The 25,145-nt window shown below is 52.1% G+C and overlaps 5 protein-coding genes across 20 annotated transcripts in view; 2 read left to right on the top strand and 3 right to left on the bottom strand.

The window, feature by feature from the left end:
* The window catches only part of E2f4 (E2F transcription factor 4), a 7,419-nt gene extending 4,515 nt beyond the window's left edge, over window positions 1-2,904 (bottom strand). The window contains exons 1-6 of the mRNA XM_021171119.1: window positions 2,725-2,904; window positions 2,210-2,319; window positions 1,904-2,065; window positions 1,561-1,604; window positions 437-498; window positions 6-237 (exon numbers count right to left, since the gene is read on the bottom strand). Of these exons, the coding sequence (XP_021026778.1) occupies window positions 6-237; window positions 437-498; window positions 1,561-1,604; window positions 1,904-2,065; window positions 2,210-2,319; window positions 2,725-2,859 (745 nt within the window). The 5' untranslated portion in view covers window positions 2,860-2,904. The remainder of the gene's footprint in view (window positions 1-5; window positions 238-436; window positions 499-1,560; window positions 1,605-1,903; window positions 2,066-2,209; window positions 2,320-2,724) is intronic.
* A 1,644-nt stretch (window positions 2,905-4,548) lies between these two features.
* Window positions 4,549-10,891, top strand: Exoc3l1 (exocyst complex component 3 like 1). Of its 5 annotated transcripts, none has more exons than XM_021170160.2 (14): window positions 4,549-4,756; window positions 4,954-5,034; window positions 5,224-5,399; window positions 5,475-5,694; window positions 6,803-7,412; window positions 7,485-7,602; window positions 7,687-7,812; window positions 7,915-8,015; window positions 8,205-8,315; window positions 9,763-9,892; window positions 10,010-10,132; window positions 10,210-10,365; window positions 10,458-10,582; window positions 10,664-10,891. In XM_021170160.2, exons 2-14 carry the CDS (start codon window positions 5,001-5,003, stop codon window positions 10,851-10,853), a joined length of 2,220 nt encoding a protein of 739 aa, XP_021025819.1. In that variant the 5' UTR covers window positions 4,549-4,756; window positions 4,954-5,000; the 3' UTR covers window positions 10,854-10,891. The 5 variants fall into 5 exon arrangements, with proteins under 5 accessions (XP_021025819.1, XP_029336749.1, XP_021025820.1 ...); XM_021170161.2 differs by having other exon boundaries at window positions 4,568-4,756; window positions 4,914-5,034; XM_021170162.2 differs by having other exon boundaries at window positions 4,568-4,756; window positions 4,883-5,034.
* Window positions 10,892-10,951: 60 nt separating this feature from the next.
* Kiaa0895l (KIAA0895 like) lies at window positions 10,952-19,438 on the top strand. Of its 5 annotated transcripts, none has more exons than XM_021170164.2 (8): window positions 11,353-11,425; window positions 11,664-12,036; window positions 14,954-15,567; window positions 15,650-15,793; window positions 16,031-16,163; window positions 17,237-17,542; window positions 17,633-17,730; window positions 18,566-19,438. In XM_021170164.2, the coding sequence occupies exons 3-8, from the start codon at window positions 15,010-15,012 to the stop codon at window positions 18,728-18,730; spliced, it is 1,404 nt and encodes a 467-aa protein (XP_021025823.1). In that variant the 5' UTR covers window positions 11,353-11,425; window positions 11,664-12,036; window positions 14,954-15,009; the 3' UTR covers window positions 18,731-19,438. The 5 variants fall into 5 exon arrangements, with proteins under 5 accessions (XP_021025825.1, XP_021025823.1, XP_021025822.1 ...); XM_021170163.2 differs by having other exon boundaries at window positions 11,664-12,060; XM_021170165.2 differs by having other exon boundaries at window positions 11,359-11,425; window positions 11,664-11,766.
* Window positions 19,439-19,643: 205 nt separating this feature from the next.
* On the bottom strand, window positions 19,644-24,033 carry Nol3 (nucleolar protein 3). Its single transcript, XM_021171118.2, has 4 exons — window positions 23,853-24,033; window positions 21,224-21,523; window positions 20,755-21,078; window positions 19,644-20,651 (listed from the first exon to the last, which is right to left on the bottom strand). Exons 2-4 carry the CDS (start codon window positions 21,516-21,518, stop codon window positions 20,644-20,646), a joined length of 627 nt encoding a protein of 208 aa, XP_021026777.2. The 5' UTR covers window positions 21,519-21,523; window positions 23,853-24,033; the 3' UTR covers window positions 19,644-20,643.
* Window positions 24,034-24,615: 582 nt separating this feature from the next.
* Window positions 24,616-25,145, bottom strand: part of Hsf4 (heat shock transcription factor 4) — a 6,636-nt gene continuing 6,106 nt past the window's right edge. For 5 of the 8 annotated variants that reach the window (XM_029480229.1, XM_029480233.1, XM_029480230.1 and 2 more), the window contains one exon: window positions 24,756-24,960. In XM_029480229.1, the coding sequence (XP_029336089.1) occupies window positions 24,806-24,960 (155 nt within the window). In that variant the 3' untranslated portion in view covers window positions 24,756-24,805. Of the gene's footprint in view, window positions 24,961-25,145 lie in introns of all 8 variants that reach the window. The other 3 variants (XM_029480231.1, XM_021170403.2, XM_029480232.1) reach the window with 2 other exon arrangements.

Raw genomic sequence — 25,145 nt, 5'->3', positions numbered from 1 at the left:
GGGGGTATTTAGCTGGGGGCTGCTTGGAGGAGACGATTCTTGGGGTTGAGCTAAGGCAGGCTTGGGCAGAGGTGGAGGTGTAGAAACAGCAGGTGGACTCTGGAGTAGATCATCAGGGGGAGGGACGGGTACAGCCACGGGTGGTGAACTCCAGGCCTCCTTGTTCACTAGCAGCACCTCGATAGGCCCACTCATGCTCTTTAAGTGAATCTGGTACTTCTTCTGGCCATTGAGACCCTGGGGACAAACAGAACTGTAAGCAGGCATGGCTCCTGCCTGCCTGGTTCAGAGCCAGACTGTCCTCGTCCTCATCTGCTAATCCACCTAGATAACCCCAAACTCCAGGCCTCCCCTACCTGCCCCACCCAGAACTTATCAAGCCTCACAGCCAGTATCCACCCTCGGCCGACACCGCCCTGCAGGGATGAGTACCTACCTCTGGGATGGGCACCTCTAGACTGGTGCCCGATGGCGCTCGGATGGCAAGGAGGGTATCTCCTAGAAGGACAAGGAGAATGTGTCAGGGCCCATGAGCTCAATCTGAGTTAGAAAGCAAGTGTCTGTTCCTTTCCTGTCTTGTCTGGAGCAGGACTAGAAATCAGAGTCTCTAGGAGACTGAATATTAAGCCTCTACCTTCCTAGAGCACTGGGTACAGCAAAAATTCTTCTCTCCACAAAGCCTCATCTCAGAAAATCTAGGTGCAAACACATTTCCTTCTTTCTTCTTTGTGAGGCAGGGTATTTTTATGTAGCCTTGGCTGTCCTGGAACTTGCAATGTAGACCAGGCTAAACTCAAACTCAAAGATCTGTCCTCCTCTGCCTCCCAAGTGCTGGGATTAAATGTATTATTATATTCTGAAACAAGTCACCAGCCACAGGTACCACCACCTCACTCTTCAAATGATGCTGATCCCTAGAAAAAGATGTTCTGACCAAGTTTTTCCAAGATGCAAGATGGAATATAAGATAAAGGAACGAGGGCTGGAAAGATCACCCAGCAGTTAAGAGCACTGACTGCTCTTCTGAAGGTCATGAGTTCAAATCCAAGCAGCCACATGGTGGCTCACAACCATCCGTAATGAGATCTGAGACTCCCTCTTCTGGGGTGTCTGAAGACAGCTACAGTGTACTTACATATAACAATAAATGAGTAAATCTTAAAAAAAAAAAAAAAAAAAGATAAAGGAACAATTCATATATACACAGTGGAACTAAGTACAAATTAGAAACAGACACCACCGACCCCTACATACAAGTATGTAAGATTGTGCACACAAGTATACATGTACAAATTCTCTTTTTTCCTCTGTGCCACTATATTGCCCAAGAACCCAACTCAGAGAACACTGCTGATAAGGAAGGGCAAACTCAGGGACACACTGGGGACTCTTGTACCCTACAGAGTCCCAGTGACTTCCAAACTGACACTTGCTGCCTGTTTCTCTTTAAGTAGGCATCACGAACCTTCGAGAGCTGGAACTTCTTTTTGGGCACTGGACCATGGGTCCATGACTTAGCTCAGTCCCACCCCCACCTCCCTCTACCCAGGCTCCGCTCACCAGCAAAGCATCTGCAGATGTCTTCATGAGTCACGTAGGCCAAGGTGTGGGGGTTAAGGAGAACAGCTGAGGCCTTTTTTTGTGCCAGATGGCAGACCACAGAAAAGACCCAATGTTTCAGCCTATGCCTTCCACACAGCCCTCAGAGGAAATTTCTAGAACCTGCGGTCCAGGTGGGTAAGGATCATGGGCTAAGGCTGGAAGAGACTGGAGCCTCCCGTCTGAATCTGACCAGGGGTTGCTGGAGCATTCTTTCAAGAGGTACAGGGCCCAGAGCTCCACAGAGCAAAACCAGCTGAGAGCCCCTTGCCCACTCCCCGGGGCAGGGACTGGCAGAGGATATCAGCTGTTCTGGACGTCCTCAGTGACATTCCGGATGCTCTGCTGCACCCACACCTTGTGCTGGTCCAGTTCTTGCTCCCGTTGCTGCAGCTCCTCGATCTCTGCCTTGAGCTCAATCAGCTTGTCAGCGATCTCCCGGGTATTGCAACCTGGCCCGACGCCCCTGAACCATGGGAATGAGAGACTGAGCGTGGGATCCCTAAGAACTCTGGGTGCCAGACCCCGACTCTCTCCTATAAACATCACCATCCCCTCCCAACCCCCATACCCCTGACACTTCTGCCCTCCCCAAACAGCTCAAACTCACTTCCACTGGATGCTGTTCTTGGATTTCTTCTCGATCAAACCGATGCCTTCCAGCACGTTGGTGATGTCGTAGATCCGCCGTTTCTGGCGCACCGCAAGAGTGTCGGCTGCCTGGCAGGTAGAACAGAATGGAGAATGGAGCCCCACTCTTAAAAAGTGTGCACCCTGAGATGTTTAGTCTGGAATCGGGGGTAGTCTTATGTCCCAACCCTGGCGTTCCTTCCAGTCACTCCGCGAGTGTGTTGGGAAGAGTCTTGGCTTAGCTGTGTTCTGATGCTCGTCTCCCTGTCCTAGTCGCCAAGGGCCACGAGGGCCAGCACCTGCAGCCGGGACCCAGACAGAGCTGAGGCTTAATGGCTTCGGTGAATGGAAACAACCTCCCGCCTCTCTCATCAGGGTGAGAAAGCACACGGATGGCGGCCGGAGGACTCAGTGGGGCCGCCCCGCTGGCTTCCCGCTCCCGGTCCAGGCCTGGTTCCCCCATCTCCCCAGTCGCCCCCTCGGCCCGGAGCGCACCAGCTTGAGGTCAAGCACGCCGTCCTTGGCTTCCTGCAAGAGCGACACGAACTTGGTGGTGAGAAGTCCCAGACTCTTCTCGTGCCGGCTTGGAGTCCCCGGGGGCGGCGGCGCCTGTGGCCCGGCCTCCGCCATCGCGCCCGCCCGCCGCCTCCCCTCAGCCAGGCCAGGCGAGGCCGGCGGCGGCGCCACTTCCGCTTCCGTTCCTAGTCGCCGGGCCACCGGAGCTATCACGGCTGCTTCCGCTTCCGTCTCGCGCCTTCCCAGGGTATCTGGTGCAACTCCCGTCTGCTGATCCGGACGCAAAACTCCGGGGGACCGTCGGCAAATGTATCATTAGCAAAGGAAACCAAAACAACTCCTTAGGGCAGCTAGGAAACCTGAAAAAATTGTATGGTAGGAAATGGAAGAAGTTAGTGAGCAGTACCGGCAGTTGAGAAGCGAGAACCACCCGACTCTTCCTTGCTAAGTTGCTTCTAGACTACTAACTGCCTGAACATTCCATCCAGGGAAGGGAAGCCATAAGCCACAAGCTTAGCCTATTTGCTTAAAACTTATCCTAAAGGCTTCCCTGATGTTCAGAGATAATTCCTGCTGTTCCTGTTACTTCCTGCCAAAACAGCAAGCACTCACAATAAATAGCTTGCATACTTCTATCTCTTATTTCGTTCCAGCTTCATTTTTCCCTGGCTTCCATACTACATACAGTTCACAGTGGCCAGGAGTCTTATTTCCAACCACTACTTAGTCCATGCAAAGGTGTTTCCCTGTGTGTGAATATAAGCAAAGCCTTTAAGGCATTTTCTGACACATGGGAATAACCGTATGTTTGCAAGTCTCATTTATTTTTGCAGTTTTTAAAGGCTTATATTATTATTATTATTATCATCATCATCATCATTATTGTTGTGTGTGTATGTGTTTATGTTTGTCCACATGTGTGCAGGTGCTCAAGAAGATTTAGAAGAGGGTGTCAGATCTCTGGGAGCTGGAGTTTACAGGCAGTTATTATTAGCTGCCGTGTAGGTGCTGGGAACTGAAGCCCTGTCCTCTGCAAGAGGCACTCTGAGCCTCTGAGCCATCTTACCAGCTTGCAAGTCTTATTTACTCTTAACAGTGTTATCACTTACGGTTATGTCTTTATGACTGTCAGTCCCTCTAGGACACAAATTGCCTTCCCCAAATGGATTGATGATTTGCGCTTGTGAGCGAGCAAACCAGGCAGACTTCAGAAGGAAGCTCTCGTCATAATGGAGGCTGAAGTTGGGGTAGGGTAGTCTTCCTGAGGTCTTAGCTGTCAGCCCTCAGCAGCCTACACCTCTGGCAGTAGGAAGTGAGGGTCTTTTATGATGGGTGGATTTGGGTGGTGTTCCATTATCATCTTGTGTCCTCCCTAGCTCCCCATCACTTACAGGAACAATGTAGCCTTTTGGATCCCTAATCTCTCACTATTCTTTCGCCTCACCCCACGTGATCTTTCCCCTACCAAGGAGTATACCATCAGTGGTTCTCAGACTCGACCTGGTTTGCTGAGGCTCCACCACATGGGGGGGGGGTCATCCTTCAAACCAGCTTGAGGCCAAATCAGCTTTAAATATGCATATGTGTTTCCGGAGTATTTAGAAGTCCAAGGTGGGCTGATCAAGACTTGGTGCTCACGGGGGGGGGGGGGGGGGGGGNGGGGGGGGAGGGGGAGTCCACAGCTGCCCCCACCCAACGGGAAATGGCGCCTAGCTCTCCCCACCTCAATGCAGATGCTTTTCCTGTTGGGAATAAAGTGCCAGAGACTCAACTTCCTTCCTTTCTGCTTTGAAGAAGGAGGGGCCTTGGGGGAGAAGTAGGGGCTTCTGGGCTGTGAAGTGGGAGAGAGGCTTTCTTGGGGAGAGGAATTTGGCTGCTGGTGCCAAAGGAGCTGGAGTCCCTCGGGTCCCGTGAGCAGTGAGGGTGTGTCCAGCTCTGCAGGAGCGAGAAGGCTACTCTCAAGGCCAAGGCCACTTGCAGAGGAGGGAGAACTGGACACCAGTCAGATCTGGTAAGTTCTGCACCAAACTACCCTGGGCCTTACAGAGCAGGAAAGGGGACTTACAGTTATGCCTATTTGCATAGTCCAAGCCAGAGGGCCGAGGCCTCCCAGGTATCCCCTTCTTACTTCCTGAAGGACCCTGAAGGACCCTGCTCCTCTTTCTCAGCGGAGCCCAAGGAACATCCGCTCTGCCTGATCTCCTCCAGGCACTCGCTCTCACTCCTACCACATCGGCAGCAGCTCTGGGCAAACTATGGACAGCAAGACACAGCCCACACTTCCTCCTGGTATGAGCCTTGTTGGCTGGGCTTGGGGAAGGATGATGTCAAGACAAATGGGAATTAGTGGGGTTGGGTTTTCCTGTCAGGTCTAGCTAGAGCTCTTTGGATTGCCAAGAGTGGGGCTGTCCCGAGGAAACAGAAGAGCAGCAGGTGCGCTAGCCACAGGCCCTCCCTGACTGACACAACCAACCCCAGGGTCTTCCTGCCCAAGGCCCGAGTGGCCAGAGCAGGAGAGGGCCGAACAGCTGGCTCGGGGTGCAGCACTCAAGTGGGCTTCAGGCATCTTCTACCGGCCAGAGCAGCTGACCAGGCTGGGCCAGTACCGAAGCCGTGAAATACAGCGTAACTATTCCCTGGAAGCAAGAATTAAGGTGGGTGAGGAGCAGGAGTGTTAGACTGGGCTGGAGGGCTGGCCAGGCCTTAGGAGCGGCTACCTCTCTCCACAGTCAGTGGTGCAGTCCTACCTGGAAGGTGTGCAGACTGGTGTGTGGCAGCTGACCCGAGCCCTCGAGGCTGTGCAGGGAACGCGTGAAGCCCTGAGCCAGGCTCATCACTTACTAAAGGGTTTGTCTCGGACCTCACAAACCCTGGAACCCCTGAGGGAATGTGTTGTCCAGCACAAACAACTTCAGATCCTGACTCGGTTGTTGCCAAGGCTACAAGCAGGTGAGTGGGGGCGGGGAAAGCAGAGATGGAGACCCCTGGGCTTTAGCTTCTAAGAGTCCACAAAGGCCCATTCTGATCAGCAGCTGGGACACTAGGAAAGGGATTACACGGAGAGAGACACCAGGGACATCCCAGAGAATAATCCCAGCTTCAAAGAGTGTGAGAAATAGGCGCAGTCACCTCATCCTGGGCTTCTCAGGCTTGGGATGTTAAAGTCAGCACGGAAATTCCATTAAGTGGCTATAGCCACAGTAGTTTACATACTGAAAGAACGTTGGCTATAGCTCTGGTAGAGCATGTGTTTAGTATGTGCAAGGCCCTAAATTCAATCTCAGGCATCACCCCAAATAACACATATATACAAAGTACAATACATACCTGCATCCATACATATATACATCAATGTACACACACATACATACCAACATATATGTAGTTATGTTTGTAAGTATTTCATAACAAGATCGGCGAATAGCAACCAGCATGGTCTTCCATTTATTTTGTCTGCCTGTAACATTTTTTTTAAAGATTTATTTATTTTTTATTTATACGAGNACACTGCAGCTGTCTTCAGACACACACTAGAAAAATGTATCGGATCCCATTATAGATAGTTGTGAGCCATCATGTGGTTGCTAGGGATTGAACTCAGGACTTCTGGCAGAACAGTCAGTGCTCTTAACGACGGGGCCATCTCTCCAGCCCTGTAACATTGTTTTTAAAGATTACTGTAAGTGAGTGTTTGAGTGCCTGGTACATGCAGGGGTCAGAAGAGGACTATGATGGCCTGGAACCAGAGTTACAATTGTGAGCTGCCACATGGGTGTTGGGAATCATAACCAGTGCTCATAACCACTGAGCCATCCATCTCTCCAGTTGGCCACCCACCTCCCCGGCATGCTTGATTTCATGGTCTGTTGGTTCAGGGGTTAACATATGGCCCAACTTTATAGGCCTTAGCCTGGATGTTCAGATGACCCGATGCATTACCATGCTTATTGTTAAATAGTTAATACATCACACCAGTCTCCAGACCTCAGTGTCCCTTCCTGTACCCATAGCGCAGGTGGGAAGGCTGAGACCTCAAGCCGTCTCCTTTCTTCCTTAGTGCCGGCTGCAGTGGCCCACACGCAGACCCTGATAGACGCTCAGCGACTCTTGGAGGCATATGTGAGCCTGCGGGAACTAGAGCAGCTGAAAGAGGAGACATTGACACCCCTAGGAGGTGTGGAGTTGCCAATCTTCCAGGGGCTAGGCCTTCTGGCTGAGGCCCTAGGCCAAGCTGTGGAAGCTGCTGCAGGAGCTGCTGGGCGGCTGGCACGCGAGGACCCAGCCCTGCTGGTAGCTGCTATTCGTGTGGCAGAGGTGGAGACTGAGCGCACAATCCTGGGGCAGGCACCCCGAGACTGGCGGCAGCGATGTCTTCGGGCACTACAGGAGGGCCTGGAGCGGGTCCACTTTGCATCGCCTGTGCTTCCGGAGCCAGGGGCTCTGTCAGGGTGGCTTGAGGCTCTGCAGGTAGCCTTGCCCACCGAGTTGGCAACAGCGGAGGCACTGGTGGCACCCTGCTGCCCACCAAGCTACCGTGTGGTTGAGCTATGGGCTCACACCCTTCACAGTGGCCTGCGCCGTAGCGTGCAGCAACTCCTCGCGGGGCCCGAGTTAGTAGCTGCTGACATGTTTGCCTTGCTGCACTGGGCACTGCATGTGTACACGGGGTGAGTGTCCTTGGAGAAGCGGGAAGTGGGACGATTAGAGGCTCAGTGTGACATCCTGCTATCCATCTCTAGGAAGGAAATGATGGGGAACTTGGAACTGGGGCCTGAGGCTGATGTGTCCCAGCTAGAGCCCCTCTTGACTTCAGAGAACATTGAGCAGCTGGAGGCAGCCTTTGTGGCTCAGGTCCAGGTGACTAGTGACTGTCCGGTTGTCTAGTTGAACGTCTTGTCAATACCCTGGTATAGCTCACTGCTCCTTACTCTTTCTTGCCAGGTAAGTGTGGCTCAGTGGCTGAAGAAGGCACTGGATGGGGAGGTAGCGGAGTGGAGCGGGGAACAGGAGCCCCCCACAGATCCATCCGGTTTCTACCACTCCCCAATGCCAGCCATTGTCCTGCAGGTAGGTGGGAAGAACCCAAGGAAGTAGGCAGCTCGAATATGGAAAGGGGAGAAGGGCAGTGGGTCTAGGAAATGTCTGAAGGCTGCTCCTCCCTGCTTGTAGATCCTGGCTGAAAACATTCAAGTGACCAACCTGATTAGTGACTCATTGCATCGGCGGGTGCATAACATGGCAGTGTCAGAGCTGGGCGCATTCTTGAGAAGGTTTGCCAAGCAGGGGGGCCCATCCACAATCTCCAGCCCTGCTCCCAGACAGCCCAAAGGCTCTGAGTAAACTGGACAGGACACACTAGTGTGTGTGTGTTACCCTTAAACAAATACTTGAAAGTGGGACAAGAGTTCTGGGGGTGCCACATTAGCAGCAAACCCAAGAGGCTCCTCTGCCCACTGCAGCTTCAGCGACGCTCTGATCCGATTCTCTCGAGACCATCTCAGGGGAGAAGCCGTGGCCCCTCACTATGTGCCCTACCTACTGGCTGCCTTCAACCACCAATCAGCACTGAGGTACCACACTTTCCCTAACACCCTTCTGAGTTCCTATAAAGCCTGGATGCCACCCACACCAGAACCACTTTGGGCTCACAAAGATGGGGTTCTAATCCTCGCTCTGCTAATTATCAGAGGTATTACAAGGTACCTGTCACTTTTCTTACTAGTATTATTTGGATAACAATAAAATTGTCATAGAATCATATTAGATAAAGATCTTAAATCTACTACATTCTTTCAGGAAATAAATTTTTTAAAAGATTTATTTATATGAATACACTGTAGCTGTCTTCAACCCACCAGAAGAGGGCATCAGATCCCATTATAGATGGTTGTGAGCCACCATGTGGACCTCTGGAAGGGCAGTCAGTGCTCTTAACCACTGAGCCATCTCTCCAGTCCCCCCGCCTCCGCCCTTTTTTTTTTTTTTTTTTTTTTTTTTTGAGACAAGGTTTCTCTGTATAGCCCTGGCTGTCCTGGAACTCACTCTGTAGACCAGGCTGGTCTCAAAGCCCTGCTGCAAATAATTTTTTAAAAGATTTATGTATATGGTACACTGTAGCTGAACCAGATGGTTGTGAGCCTTCATGTGGTTGTTGGGAATTGAATTTTTAGGACCTCTGCTTGCTCTGGTCAGTCCTCCCTCACTCCAGTCAACTCTGCTTGTTCAGGCCCAAAGATTTTTTTTCCCCCGAGACAGGGTTTCTCTGTGTAGCCTTGGCTATCTTGGAACTCACTCTGTAGACCAGGCTGGCCTCAAACTCAGAAATCCACCTGCCTCTGCCTCCCAAGTGCTGGGATTAAAGGCATGTGCCACCACACCCGGCTCAGGCCCAAAGATTTATTTATGATTATACATAAGTACACTGTAGCTGCCTTCAGACAAGCCAGAAGAAGGCATCAGATCTCATTACTGGTGGTTGTGAGCCACCATGTGGTTGCTGAGATTTGAACTCAGGACCTACGGAAGAGCAGTCATCTCCCCAACCTCTTTCAGCAACTATTTATCAAAGCTCTACTGTGTATCAGATGTCTGATATTACATCTAGAAACAAGAAATTTTTCCCTCCCACTCTTCCTCCTGCTTTGAGACAAGAGTTTGAGGCTAGCAATGTTCTTTCGTGAGCCTCCACCAGGCCTGGCTTATCTTGAGTGTTATGCTCTTGGTGGTGTGCACAGACAGGACAGACATACATGCGGGGAATTTTTACTCTTTTAAGAGCGCCCCTCTAAAACAAAATAAAAGGAAGAATAACTTAACTTGAGGTTACATTAGAGGCAAGTCCGCTGGGCATACTCTTCCTAGCCTTACAGAACACCTGAGCCCTTCATAAATTCAGAGCCGCCCTTTCCGCCCCAGCTCCCACCAGACACTGCACCACAAGGTGGCGCCAGAGTGGATGAATCCTAGAGGGCCATGCGAGCCTTGGCCTTGGTCCTGAAGTCGCACTTTTTGGTCCAGATCTTCGGTCTCGGTCCTGCTGCCGGACGGGGAAGCTTCCGGGGTCTTAGCTCCAGTGGAAGCTGCGCTGGACGACGTACAAAGGAGGATCTGCCGCCTGGTTTTGGAAGTACTGCAGGTTGAGCTCCAGGTGAGGTCGCCATCCCAGTCTGGATTGGTAGTGTGAGGGGGAGACACGGTCTATTCATGGTGGCCTCTGCGGGATCCGGATCATTCCCTAGCCCTGTCTGTGCTATGCTTTCCCTAGCCCCTTTTCTCCGCTCTGCCCTCGCGCCGGTGGCTATTGAGTTCTGAGTTGCTGGATGGTGTGTGTGAGCAGACGTCGCACTTCTGCCAGAACTTCTGGCGCGTACGGAAGCCTGGTGTTCAGGTAGGGCGAGGAGAGGAAAGCTGGGGAAGGGGTTGTGCTGGTGGGACTCTATATTCAAACTGATTACTGTCCTGCAGCTGCTACTGGCAGAGGCGGAACGAACCGTGGTGTTGCAATACCTAAGGGCTCTGATGCAGGGCCGCCTAGTGTGCCGCGGTACGGACGAGCGGGGCCAGGCGGCTGAGCGCCTTCGGCAGGATGCTGCCCAGCTCAAAGAGCTTTTCCTTGGTTTGGTGAGAGCTCATTGGGAGGGCAGACAGTCGAGGATCTCTGTAGTTGGATGGGAGCCGAGGGCCGGCTGGAAACCCTGTTCCCATGTGTTCAGGGCCTGGAGGAGAGCGCTCACTGCGCGCCCGTCCTGCTCGCGCTGAGGGAACTGCTCAACCTCCACGACCCCACACTGCTTGGCCTCGAGGTGGCAGGCTTGAGGCAGCAATTTCCCGACGTGAGGTGCGAGGAAGGGGACAGGGGAGGAGCGGCCCAGAAGGACGAGGGAGGCTTGGGCTGACGCACGTGGTGGTATTCCTGCAGCGAGGATCACGTCTCTGCCCTCTTGGACCTGCGCGGAGACGTGTCCCGAGAGCATCGTCAGGCAGCACTCAGTTCGCTGCAGGCGGGTCCACCGCCCTCACCGTCCACAGGCCGCCGGGCACTCTTCAGTCTGGTACCGACGCCTACGCCCTCTCTGTCCTCCTGCCTCCCCTCGGGTCCCTGCTCCTGACACCCATCTGTTTGCGTAATAAAGCCACGTCTACGACACGTCTGAATCTATGTGTTGGGGGCGCGCCGGTGAAAGCAACAGTGCAATTAGGGGTCCGTGCACAGTGGTACATCTATAATCCTGGCTGAAGTCCTAGTATTCTGGCAGCATCTCACCTATGCAGACATCTCTTTGTGGACTGCGTGCCCCGAACCCTGGGCTTCCGTGGAGTACTCAGTTCCTATGTGGAGTACTCAGTTCCTATGTATCTACTACCGGCAAGCAGTAAATGGTTTCACCGCCCTCGCCAGTTGCTTTAGAAGCGCGGAAGTTTGAAGAGGGGGAAGTCTAGGACCAGACGTGGTCCAGGGGCGCAGCGTGGCAGCGAATCCCGCCCTCTTCGCACGCTTGCCTCCGCCCACAGCGAGCTTAAGCACGCCCCCTACGGCGGAGACGGACGTGGCCCGTGCGTCTTCGTGTGAGCGTGCGCGCGCCCGAGTGCGCGTGTCTTTGGCGCGGGCTTCCATGGTCTCGGCGGCCTGCGATCGGCTTTGAGGAGCAGGAACTGCGGACAGCAAAAGAGGCGTGATCAGGTGGGGGCGCGGTACGCGGACCGAACCCCTACCCCACTCCAAAAACCGAGACTAAATATGACTAAGACTTGACCCTTCTTGATTTACCAGGGAATTCCCCCAAGTCCATTGTCTCCTAGCTCCGCCCTCCATTGGGCACGCCCTTCACCCTGTCCCACGCCCTTTATTTGTCTTCAGGGCACGCCCTCCCTGAGCTCTTGGTTCCTATTGGTTGTTTTCCCACGTTATCTCTTTCCAGGGGTTCTTATTGGTGTGGGCCACACCCTCTCATTTGTCACCAGACCCCGCCTTCAGCAGTCAGGGACTCCAGCCTCACCCTGAATTCATTCATTCTGCAACTAGTGAGTGCGTGGGACGAGAGGGTGAATCAGACCCTTCCTGACCTCGGGGAGTTCAGGGCACGGTGGGGAAATATGGATCTAGCCTCCAGCCATGACAGCCTAGGGCTGTCAAGAAGCCATCAAGATCCTGGGACCCTTTACACATCGGGAAGGCTTCCCAGAGAAAGTGAGGCCTAAACCGGGCCCTGAAAAAAATGGTTAAGAGGTTGCTCCAGGGACACATTGGCAAAAGAATTCTTGGCAGAAGAACCTGAGACGTGAAAGAAACAGGTGAATTCTGGTAATTACGTGGAGGTAGGTGGAATGAACGAAGGGAAAATGGAAGAACTGGCCCATATAGTGGTCAGTAAACATCCAGAAAAGTATACAGTTTGAGGGTGAATGAGATCTGAGACTAGAAGTCGTTTTTTAAGCAGCTGATCACTAGGTAAGGTAGAGGAAGACTCCGAGGAGGAGGGTGGGGGGTGGGGGAGTCTAGACAGGGTATCTAAGTTTGCGAAAGGAATGATTATAGTATTTTTCCTTTAGAGGTTTATTTTTATTATTTCTAGGTATGGGTATTTGCATGTGCCTGTGGAGGCCAGAAGAGGGCCTTGGGTCTCCTGCAGCTGGAGTTAGCCTGCGTGGACACTAGGAACTGGATTTGGGTTCTCAGGGAGAACAGCAAGTCTCTCCAGCTCCATGATTTAGTTCTTAAAAGGACTCGGGTTCATCCATGTATTGATGACAGTGCTGGATCAGGAACTGTTCTGGGTTCTGCAAGCACAGTTGCAAATTCTAGAAAGGAAAACCCAGATAAAACCATCAGATTTGCCATGCAGACAGTTAGCTAGCTGCAGGAGACTTCAGAGACAGCAACAACTACAGAAAAGCTTAGTTCCAGGAGACAGAGGAGGTTTGCTCTTTTGTAGAGATTTGCTAGTGCTGATTTTCTTTTATTCTTCTTTCCTTTTTTTTTTTCTCTCTGTTTAAAGCTTTTAAAGACAGGTATTGCTGCATAGCCCAGGTTGGCCTGGAATTCACAATTCTCTTGTTTCAGCCTCAAGTGCTGGGATTACAGACATGTACCACTACATCTGACAGAGGGCAGCTTTTCTTCTGTTTTTAATTTTTTTTTTATTAAAACACTTCCATGTAGTTTGATCATGTTTTTATCCACACCCAAACTCCTCCCAGACCAACTTTCTCTCTCTCTCTCTCTCTCTCTCTCTCTCTCATGTGTGTGTGTGTGTGTGCTTATGTGTGTGTATGTCTAGGGCATCTTTTCTAATAGTATGATATTTATGAAGATTTTTAAGAAAGTGACAAGTGACCCATGCTATGCTGTGTACATGCTAAGTGTGTGTACATTTTTATACAATGGGTATGTTCCATTTAAAGTACCTGTTAAATAGTAAAGATATCTTGAAGATCAGATATGTTGGCTTAATCCTGACCCAGGACTAGAGAGGTTAAAGTAGGAAGATGGTGAGTTGAAGGCCACATGGGCTACATAGGGATGCTCTGTCTAAAGCAAAGTTAGATAGGAGTGACGAGTGTTGATCCTGGTCTATAGGGAGGAGTCCAAACCGATTTATTTAAAACCATGATAGTGAAGTTGGGTATATAGGTCGGTGGTTGAGGGTATGCTTAATGTGTACAAGGCCCTGGGTTTGATCCCCTGCATTAAAACAAAACAAGAAGGACTGGAGAGATGGCTCAGTGGTTAAGAGCACTGAATGCTCTTCCAGAGGTCCCGAGTTCAATTCCCAGCAACCACATGGTGGCTCACAACCGTCTGTGATGAGCTCCAATGCTCTCTTCTGGTGTGTCTGAAGACAGCTACAATGTACTTATATACATAAAATAAATAGTTGTTTTAAAAAACAACAGCAACAACAACAACAAAACAGAACAGAACAAGAAACCACAAAACTGGATGGAATCCAGGGCTCGCTAGGGGGTGTGAGTGTAAGTGGAAAAGAGAAGTTGCCATATACAAGCCGTGGGTTATTATAGTGTTAAGAGGTTGATATTACAAGGAAGACCAAGATGAAACAGCCAGTGATGTGGGCGGGCAAGCACGTCCTAATGTGTTCAGAAAGGAAGATGGGAGTAATGTCCCTGGGCTAAAAGGATCAGCTGCACCAGGTGCTACAGACCCATACCATACAGATCCACTAGACTACCTTGAGCAGCTCAGTTTGATGGACAGCAGGATGTCTGCATGTCCAATGGCAGTTTGGGAAACAGAACTTAGGAGCGCACGGGAAAGAAGAAAAGGGAGATGGTGTGTCTGTGACTCAGGGTATTGTGCTGCAACAGTAGAGCAGCCGTGGGGAGTTAGGCGTGGACTCTCAGAAAGGTTTTGTTTTGTTTTTTAAGATGGAAGAACAACAGCATGTGTTTCTTCAGTTGCCAGAAAGCCTGGTGATGTAGGATCAAGGAGAAAGGCTACAGTTGAGTTTCTGAGCAGGCAAGGGGAGTTCAGAGGCTGATGCCTTCAGTGTGTCTCTGGGGAGAGAGTGGATTGCACTGAGCCCTGACACGCAGTCAGGGGTGAATTCTCTTGACAGTGGCCTTGGATGCCCACTGGGAAAGATATCTCAGCTAGGTGACAGGCCAGGGGCTGGTTTGAATGGGCTGGGTTTCCTCTGCTTCCCAAAAGCAGATTCTAATCCCATCCTGATCAATGGGAAAGAGAAAAGTATTTCATGTGGGGACTGGCCTGAGCAAGTGCACTCATTCAAACTGTTTGATTACTAAAGGGTGGGAGGCTGTAATGAGCTAGGTGAAGCGGGGAGGTGGGACTGGGAAGGTGCCATCGGTACAAAGCAGATTGTGGGCTTCTCTCACCTGTGGTCCATCTAGGGATCTGAGGCGGTCTGTATTCTGCCAACTCCCAGATTGGGTAAGTGCTAAACACTGAAATTAGAACTATGTTTAAGGCCTTAGTTTTAGCTCTAGGTCTGACCGTCAGAGAGAATTCTAATAAATAGGAAAATGTCTAAAATTCGTTCCCTTGCTTTGCTCCACCTCAGACTATTAGATAAGCCTGGTAGAAGGAATGCACACTTCTAGAGGGTGGAGAGTTTCTTGAGTTCCTGGCAGCAGACTCTGGACTCAACACGGATAACATGGGACGGGGGCTTCCTCCTCTGACCACATCCCCTCACGCTGGTTTCTGCATGCCGTTCTGTGTCCCTAGAGGTCAACAGTCTGGGAAGTTGGCACGACAGAGCTGGATGTGACCCTCAGGAGAGAATGGTGCTGGACTCGGGGACGCAGGTGTATGAGCAGGCACCCCCCAGCCCACCTGCCGGTTCCCCATCTCAGCACCATAAGCTGAAGCCCTCAAACGGAAATGGGCCACCCCTGTACCCCTGGCCTGAGTCCCTGGGGATGCCCTTGGCTCTGGCAGTTCCTTCAGCACTGCAGCAGCAGACTATGTGGCAGACCTTCTCAAAGCTGCACTTGGAGCAGAGCAGCCACATGCGACGCAGCGAGAGCACCTACAGTGTAAATAGTACTGGCCGGCGGGGGCGTGGTAAAGCCCCGATTGGACGGGGATGTGATCCAGGAGGGACCCTAAGGCCTGCAGCCTCCTTACCTCACATTGCTAAGATTCGAAAGGATGTAGGCAGTAGTAGCAGCAAGAGCCCCTGTATGTTGGTGGCCCTGCGGCCAACTAACATGGACCAGGAACGGGAAAAGTTCTTCCAGTCTCATTATACCTACAATCCACAGTTCGAGTATCAGGAACCGATGCCAATGAGTGTGCTGGAGAAGTACCAGGAGGCCTCTGCGCAATTCATGAATCAGGTCAGCTCCCTCTGCCCATTTCACCCTGGCCCTGACTACCCAAGGGACCTAGCCTGACTGGTGACTGTGGCCCTGTGTACAGGCAGTTGGCATCATTGAGGCTGTCCTGGAGAAGTTTGGCAGTTATGAAAACTTTGAGGCTGCCACAGGGGGCCAGCTGCTGACCAAGTGCCAAATTTGGTCCACCGTGCGCAAATACATGCAGAAGGAAGGCTGTGTTGGGGAGGTAAGGTTACCCTATCAACAAGACCCATCCTCTGTGTGCCCCAAATCAGGCCACCTAGCTCATAGGCCCCTACACGTCTGGCCAGCTCTAATTCCCCAGACATGTCCCTGCCCCAGTCCCAGAGAAGTAAAAGCTGGCTTTGAAGGGTGGGTACCCTAGCCAGAGTCCGGCCTGTAGCATTGGGTGCCTGTCTGCACACTGGGTGACCATGACTCAGGGATCCCTGTCACCCTGCAGATTGTGGTGCAGCTGAGTGAAGATCTACTGTCCCAGGCTGTGATGATGGTGGAGAACAGCCGACCCACACTGGCCATCAACTTGACTGGAGCCCGCCAGTACTGGTTGGAGGGCATGCTGCGACACGAGATAGGTCAGGCTATGGGTGGCCTTTGGGTGGGTGGGTAGGATTGAAAGGTATGGAGAGATGGGGGTAGGGTAGTAGGGGATCTCAGTAGCCCCCTTCTTTCTCCCCCTTCCTTCCCTCTGGGAGAAGACAGGCTTGTTCATCCCTAAGCAGACACCTCTTCCTTTGCATTAACAAAAGTAGGCCAGGCAAACATGCCTGCCCACTCTGTAGGCTGACCTTCATCTTTTTTTTTTTTTTGAGCCTATCTCCACTTCTTCTTCTTCCCCTCCCCCTCCCCCTTCCCTCCCCTCCCCCTCCTCCTCCCTTCTCCCCTCTCCTTTTTCTTAAGATTTATTTATTTTATATATGTGAGGACACTGTAGCTGTCTTCAGATACACCAGAAGAGGGCATCGGATCCCATTACAGATGGTTGTGAGCCACCATGTGCTTGCTGGGAATTGAACTCAGGACCTCTGGAAGAGCAGTCAGTGCTCTAAACCGCTGAGCCATCTCTCCAGCCAATATCTCCCAATTCTTTTCTGATTTTCCTTTGACAGTGAAGGAGTTCTAAGGGGCCAAAAAAGAATCCTGTGGGCTTCCACTAGACCAGCCCACCAGTTCCACCAGGGTGGGTGGCAGACTAGATACTAGAAATGGAATTGCTTGCAGATGCATAGATAAAAGAAGACAGACCAGGCTAGGAAGGCAAGCACAAGGCACTAGTTACTCTGTCCTCCCCAGACAGGGATCTTTTTGCTCTGGGCAAGAAGTGGATTTTGATTGGAGCATTTGAATGACTGTCAAGATGATTGGCTCGGGCATTAGGATGTTGGGAAGGGGGCAGGCGCTTAGTCTCTGTGAGGGCTGGGGCACACAGAATGAACTGGGACGAAGGAGATGAGAAAATAAGTAAAGAAGAGCTTGCCCTGAACCAAGAAGTTGTCTGGAGTTGGCTGCGAATGGATTTAGGTAGGGCTTGGGATGACTTGTAGGGTGTGAATTTTGGGGCAGGGCACGAGGATCTAAGAGTCTCTACTAGAGGTCCTTGGAGTGAGTTCTCCGCCCCTCCTCCTCCTCCTCCTCCTCCTCCCTGCAGGCACCCACTACCTGCGTGGTGTGAATAATTCGCGGCAACCGTGGCACAGCACTGAAGGCAGACTGCAGTACGGCCTTCAGCCAGCCAACCCTACTGAGGAGGGCCTGGCCAGCCTGCATAGTGTGCTGTTTCGAAAGCAACCATTCCTGTGGCGCGCCGCCCTGCTCTACTACACCATCCACCAGGCGGCGCACATGTCTTTCCGCCAGCTCTTCCAGGATCTGGCTCAGTACGTGCAGGATGAGGGTGTACGCTGGGAGTACTGCGTCCGTGCCAAGCGAGGACAGACGGATACCTCCCAGCCAGGTGGGAACTGTGGAGTCGCAAGAATGCTCAAGCTGGCGCAAGGTGAAGGGTGGCTTTTGGGTAAGGCTCTATTGGTTATCCTTCTCACAGGCTGCTTCAGCAAGGACCAGGTGTACCTGGATGGCATTTTGCGCATCCTACGGCACCGGCACACCATCGATTTCCAGCTGCTGACCTCGCTGGGCAAGGTAAAGGGCCGAAAGGCCCAGCCAGCTCTTTCTTTAGAGTTATGTTCGGTGAAGGCCTGACACTTGGGAAGGCAGACAAAATGAGACAAAAGTTTTGGTAGCACAGATCAGGTGTGTGACCTAGCCTGCAGATGTGTGCATAGGCATTAAGGGAGGTGAGCACTCCAAGACTGGGAGCAGTCAAGAATTTCTGGGGAAGAAGGTGGGAGAAATAGCCAGGAACCAAAGCCCTGGTCTTGTACCAAGTTGAGGCAAGCCTCTATAGAAGCAGGGGGGAGGGAAGCTATCGTAAATGTGTGGGCATGGATTTTCTTTAAAAGGCTCCAACTGAATGTCCTGTGGGAAGTGCAGGAAACGAAGACCTAGATAGGCAAGAGAAGGAGGTCTTCCATCACTCTTACAGAATTGATAATGGCAAAGCTATAAACTACAGATAAAAGAACTGTTGGACTCCCTGAATGGGGAAATGAGAACCTAGTTGGCCTTTCTTGGACCTGATTGTGGTGACTATGAAGAGGGGAGGACAGACAGCTGACATTCAGCAGTCTCCTGTTGGATGTGGGAGATAACCCGAGAGAGACCCAGGTATCCGTTGGATACCATTTAGAGGTGAGGAGATAAGGTGGTCTGGAGAGGAATGGGTTGTACAACGTAGATAAAAGATAGAGAGAGAAAGAGAGAAGACCCAGGGCAGAGCCTGAAGGTATCTATTGTAGGAATCGATGAAGAATATACGCAATCATCTCAGGAGCAAATGGCCCTGAGCCATTGGTAGATCCTGGACTTGAAAGCCAGGCACTTTGATTAGCTCTGAGGCTCAGTTTGCTTCCTATAGGTCTCCTATGAAGACGTGGAACAACTGCGGCCCTACGGGGTGCTAGACAATACCAGAGTGCCCCACTTCATGAAGGACTTGGAACGTTACCGGCAGCAGCTGGAACACATCATGATCACCAACCGGCTGGATGAAGCGGAGCTGGGCCGCCTGCTGCCTGACTGATATTGACTAAGGGTTATAGGCAGATGCTCTTGACAGAGGTCACAGATCAGAATATGAAGTTCTTTATGGTTCCACAGTCTAGGTGTTTCTTGGGGGCATTTGGGAGGCCAGGAGCATCATGGGCAGATGAGAAGCAACGTTAGAAGGTTTTTGTCCTTGCTAGCCTTCCTGGGGTGTGTGAACTGCAGCAGCATGTCACATAAACTCCTGAGCAGGGGAGATGGGAGGGCGATGAGATGGGAGCTGAGTGTGAATAGAAATGTGGGTTGGTTTGGGAATAGAAACTTGTTCCTGCATGAGATGGCTTTGGGTGTCTGGTACCACTCCTTCCCTTCCCCCTACCTGGCCGATTGGTGCTCCTTCTACACTCATACCTCTACCTCTCACTGGGGCCAGTGGGAGCTGGGAACCCCTCTGAGGTGATTTGCCTGAGCTTGGGATTCTGGCTGTCACTCAGGCTCAGAGACCCAGCTGGGCTGGGCTTTGCCTTTCAGCATTCTGTCTGTCTCACTGGTCATGCATTGTTCCATAGTCGCCCTCATGGGGTCATTTCATGCTTCCAGGCAGGGCCAGGAAGCAGCAACTCTTAGTAATAGTAGTAGTAGTTCCATGTAGGGGCAGGATCCTTTGGAAAGGTACCGTTTGTTCCTAGACCCCTTCCTTCCTTCCTTCCTTCCTTCCTTCCTTCCTTCCTTCCTTCCTTCCTTCCTTCCCCCTCTCTCTCTCTCTTCCTTCCTTCCTTTCTTTCAAAGACTTATTTATTTTATGTATATGAGTACACTGTAGCTGTTTTCAGACACACTAGAAGAGTGCATCAGATCCCATTACAGATGGTCATGAGCCACCATGTGGTTGCTGGGAGTCGAACTCAGGACCTCTGGGAAAGCAGTCAGTGCTCTTAACCGCTGAGCCATCTCTCCAGCCCCCTAGACCCCCTTTCTTATCACACACACAGACACCCTGCGTCTCTGTGTCTTGTGAGTCCAGCACCTGGCCCCACCCCCAGTCCCCACATTAGTCTTGGTTGTGCCTGTCTTTGACCACAGCCTCACAGCTGGGTCTCTGGCAGTGGTTAGGACAGGCGGGAGCAACCACAATCAAACCTACAGGGCAGGCCCTAGGGTTTGTTATCTCACGTTCAGGCCAGGATTAGTACAGAGCTGGCTAAGGCTTTCATTTCACTTCAGACTCAGCCGTGGGAGAGTGAACTAGTACTGTCCTAACCCTGGCTTTTCAGTTAATTTTTCCATCTGTGAAGCTTGGAAACACAGCTGGGAAGTTTGTATTCGTTTGCTTAGTAGATATGTACAGAGCTCCTTGTGTATGTCTGTGACTGGTTAGACCCCACGCCCCTCACTGAGCTCCCAGTTCAGAGGAAAGCCAGACAATTAAACAGCAGTTACAATGATGTGTGTGGCTTCTGTCTACTCAAGTTTCCTCTCTGGTCCTCCCTGCAAGACTGTGAGTGCCAAGACTTCTCTCCATGTGTGGATGGACATCCCCCTTCACTTGCTTGGTACACCAAGCCGAGTGATTTCCATGGATTAGAAGTGTTGCCCACTCGGCCTCCCAAATGGCCCCTGAGGAAATAAAGGCGGTGGGGGAGGGTCAGATTTAGGGGCCTGCATCTGAGATCTCCAGAATTACAGCTTGGGCTCTTTGGGGAGTGGAATGTTTTTGAGGGGATGGGGGTATTTTCACACAAGCCTGCTCAGGTCAGTGGGATTCAGACCCACGCTCACCCTCTGTTCTTGAGCAAAGAGCCAGAGTTGTGGAGAGTCAGGTCCAGACTGACCCTCCCAAGTTTATTCAATTGGCAGTAGGTGTCTCGGTGCATCGATGGGGTCAAGCTCTGGCAGGTTTCCAGGTCTTATTCAGCATAAATAGGATTGGACAGCTAAGGATTCTGGCCTTCAGGAATCTGGAGATGAAAATGTTGGTTAGTGGAATGGGGATCAACCCCCCACTTCCCAGTCCACAACCCCTAACAAGCTTGCAAGCAAGGGTTTAGGCGCTCTCACAACCTTCAGATTCATCCTCTTCTTGGAGGTCGGGCTCGGGCTCCGGCTCCAGCTCCAGCTCCGGCTCGGGCTCCGGCTCCGGCTCCGGCTCCGGCTCTTGTTCTGGATCCATTTCTTGTTCCCGGTCTGGCTCATCCCCTTCAGTAGCTTCAGCTTCTAGTTCTGGCTCCTCTGGAGTTCCAGGCTGCAGTGCCTCAGAGCCCTCAGGACCTCCAACCTCCTCTTGCTCTGACGCTCTTGGCAGCCCAGGACATGTGGTCCCTGAACTGGGTGCTTCTGGCGTCCAGTGGCCTGGGCATGAAGAGTCATAGCTGCGGTTCCGGTAACCTGGGAAGGAAGGGGGAGTACTTGAGATTCAGTTCACCCCTCTGTGGTTACCTCCACATTCTCTGCCCTCCATTTACCCTTTGCTTCGCCCTGTCCCTAATCCACGCCCTTCGATTCATCGAGGCTCCACCCTCTTGGTGCTCACCGGGCCCCACGTGCTGCCAATCCCAGGCCGGGTCTGGCATGCGCACTGTTTGCTGGGCACAGCGCAGTAACTCCTGGCAGGCTGCCTCGCCCTTGCTCTGCACCAACAGCAGTAGGCGGCGCACCCTGCGCTCTGCATCGGGCAGCGCATCCAAGGCTTCGTACTCGGGCCCAGTGAGGACGCCCCGGGCCACCAGCGCATCCAGCAGCAGCCCAGAGTCAGCCTGCAATGTCTCTACCAGCCGTTTCCGTTCCCGGTCAATGGTCTCCGATGGGCGCTCCTGCACGTTGCCCATTTGGGCTGTGTCAAGAAGGAGAGAAGGGGGCGGGGCGTAATTTGCGTTCCTCTATGCTGACCAGGAGTTATCTAAGTTCACCTCAACATCAGAGTCTGGATGGTTGGTTGCTCAGCGCAAGACCTAGAGGCCAGGGGCCCAGAACGCACCCTCCAGCTTCTTGGCTGCTTCTGTCCTTATCCCTCAGGTTTCTCTTGCAGACTCCGTCAGTGGAGTGCTCTTCCCAGCTAGGACCTCCCTCCGAAGCCCCAGACACCTGCACAGTTGGCTACCAGTTGAGACCCAGTTTATCCAACTGAATTATCTTGTCTGAACCCAATTCCTTACCTAAATAGGCAGGAAACCCTAGGCTTGATTCATACCTCCTTCCTCACCCCTGCAGCAAACCTTGGATTAAGGGCAGCCTGCCTGATCGCTCATACAATCGGGTCTGCACCCGAAGGGCCAAGCACCCGTGTTCCATTCACCTAACACGGAGGTCCAGGCATCCCAGAACCTTGCCCCTTCACTCACCACCGTCCGCAGCCTCAACATAGTCTTGGGACTCTTCCAGGTTATCGTAGCAGAACTGAACTTTAATTTTGAGAGATGTCCTGGTATCAGGGACCCACTTGTTTCCCTAATGGCCCGGCAGCCACTTACAGCCATTTCTTATTTGACCTTGAAATGCCCAGCTCTTAAAAGCCACTAGGAGTGCTTACCAGACTTTTAGCTTCCCCTCCATGGATTACCCATTTTGAGAGTCTGCCTGTACCAAACCATAGGAACCAAGTATGAATTAATCTCCTCTGCTCGTCTTTTATCAGCTCCTGTATTATGACTACCGCCCAACGAGTTGGGTGTCCTGACCCAGCCAATAAGGGCCCTGACTTTAAGGAAAAAAGAAACCTGGCCATTCCCTCTGCCTTATCTTTATTCATACAGCATCCTTCTAAGTCTCCTCTGCCTTTTTGTTTGTTTATTTGTTTGTTTTTGTTTTCGAGACAGGGTTTCTCTGTGTAGCCCTGGAACTCTGTAGACCAGGCTGGCCTTGAACTCAGAAATCCGCCTCCCTCTGCCTCCCAAGTGCTGGTCTCCTCTGCCTTAAATGTTCCTGTTTCTACCTTCTTCCTGGCCCATTGGATCATATCCCCCGACCCCCACCCCACACATATCAAAAGTCCCTTGCCTCAGTACTCACACTGTCCTGTCCCTGGGCACTTCACACCTTGGGTCTCCATCCCTCATATCTGCCAGTCCTTCTCCCCCAAGGCCACTAAGCGCAGACAGGGTACTCCCCCAACCCACATCTCCCTTCATGTCCCATCCGTGTTAGATGTCTTTTAATCAATCTCCATTAGCTGCTTCTCCTTAAACCCACCAGCAGCTGCTTGCCTCCTGGGACAATAAATATCTCTGCGCACTTCTCTCACACCCCATGCCTCCCTTCACTCCAACATTGTGACTTTTGACAACTCTGGGGTAGAATTTATCTTTCCGGTTTTATGGATGAAGAGGCAGGTTCAGAGGAACCCAGTACAACTGGAATCTGACTTGCTCTAGCCTAAACTATAATGTTCCTTGTCTAGCTGAATGGCAGGCCTAGACACCCACCCTCTGTCTCCAGTACTCATCAAAGAATCTAAGCTACTAGTCTGGCTATTTTAACCCCCTCCCACCACTCTGGACAGCTAGGTTTCCATCCAACCATTCAGTCCTGTGAGAACTATGGTCCTAGCACTTTAGGCTTTGCCAACGCTGTTCCCTGGGCCTGGGATATTTGTCTCTCCCCTCTACTCTGTGGACCCAGCCCTTAACACTCAAATGCTCCCATGTCTACCCCAATTCCTGAGAGTTCAAAGGTTCGTAGCTCCTTCTGTGTGCCTTGGTCCTCACTACTGTGTTTACTGGGATCCACACTACCCTGTATTCAGGACCTCTGCTGTACTCAATGAGGCTTCCAAAGACCGTCTCCCACCACTGGTTACAGAGAAGGGGGTGATGTCAACTCCTATTCTGGCCCGACTTCGAGGCAGGATTGGCCTCCTCTTTCCCCCCTCTGTACCCTGAGTTTATGTTAGCTGTGTTTCTCTGATGTTATCACAGCTCTAAGGTGAATGCTGGCTGTTTAGTGCATCAAAGGACAAATCTAGATAGTACCCTGAGCCCCAGGTGGAGAAGTAAGTCCTGGTAATATTTTGGGATCCCTAGCTTGCTGGCTGAATGAGAATTATTGTTGTGGGTGGGAAACCAGGAGCGGGAGCTGGTCGCGCATGCGCGACCATAAGGGTACCCTCACCAGCCCTCCACTCAGTCCTAGAGCTTCAGACCTGCGGAAGGGCGGGGCCCACAGACCTTCGAACTCCGCTGCTGGTGGTGAGGCCTGGGATTCTGCCCAATCTGTCTCCTTTCCCTCCCTGCTGGGTGGAGTCCGGCTTGTGGTCCGGAGCGTTTCGGATGGCCCCACTCCGGAGTTGAGCCTCACCGGGACAGATGACAGTGCAGAAAGGGCCGAGCGAGCGAGCGGGGTGGGTACACGAACAGCAGCTGCAACAGGGGCGGGGCGGCCAGGGCTGCTGGGAATGGCGTGTGGGGGGGGGGGGGGGGGATGGGCATGCTTCACTGGCTCTGCGAACTCTGGTGGCGACGCTGGTGGCGGAGGCTACGTGCAGGCAGGGGTGGTCACATAGTCCGCTACCCTTCCCCGTCCCAAAACACCGGGATTTGAGTCATGGGGTAGGCACAGCTCACAGTCTCACTTGTTCAGCCCTCTCTCGACCTTCTAATTGCTAGGTGCTTTTAATTTTCCCTTCCACGACTCCTCCATCTGCCTGTCACAGGTAAGTTTAGAGAAAGGAGCCGACTTGCCCAGAATCCACACGTGTATTGAGCTGGATGTGGCACAGAAACGCCTGCTTCCTGGAGGTTACAGTGGCCGGGGCAGGCCAACATCTCAGTGCAAGTAGGAAAGTTAGGCACTGGCTCTCCAAGTACCAGAAAGAGGGGGTCTTCCATGAAAGTCCAAGCGTATAGACGTTTCTAAGTCCAAACACCTGAACACTTGTAGAAACACGACTCTAGTGATCTTTGGTTGATAGTAAAAAAGAGAGACCAGAAACAGAGTAGGGAATGCAGTTTATGTTGCAGGATTCACTGGGGTAGTGGAGGGAGGCTGTCGCATACAGAGGGCTTCGCTCACCTTCCGGGGGCGGGGGCGGGTGGGGGCGGGTGGGGGCGCCAGGAAGCCTAAAGGGGTGTGCTGTTGCGTGCTAGTTCCTTAGCCAGGCTTTTTCAGAGCGATGCAGATCTCAGGGAGAGGAGGGACTGGCTCCAGGATCCAAGTAGGAGGCGTTGCTCTCAGTGACGTTGTACAGGGTTAAAGCTCCAGGCACAGACAGGGCTGCGCCCTCCAAATCCGCCTGGACGTCTAGCATGAGTGGGGTTCCCAGTGTGTGGTCTTTCCCTGGGACCAGTAGGATGTGTTTAGGCTAAGGGACCCTCTCCCTTTCTTCAGGAGGAGAGCACCCTTCAGTTAGCATTACCCATACACACATCCGATTTTCAAGACGGTCTTGTTGCATAGCCTAGGCTGTCCTTGAGTCCTTTTTTTTTTTTTTTTTTTTTTTTTTTTTTTTTTTTTTTTTTTTT

The sequence above is a fragment of the Mus caroli genome, chromosome 8, assembly GCF_900094665.2.
Source record: "Mus caroli chromosome 8, CAROLI_EIJ_v1.1, whole genome shotgun sequence".
Taxonomy (NCBI): Eukaryota; Metazoa; Chordata; class Mammalia; order Rodentia; family Muridae; genus Mus; species Mus caroli.
Note: the sequence above shows the minus strand (reverse complement) of the source record. Positions and strands in the feature narration are given on the sequence as shown.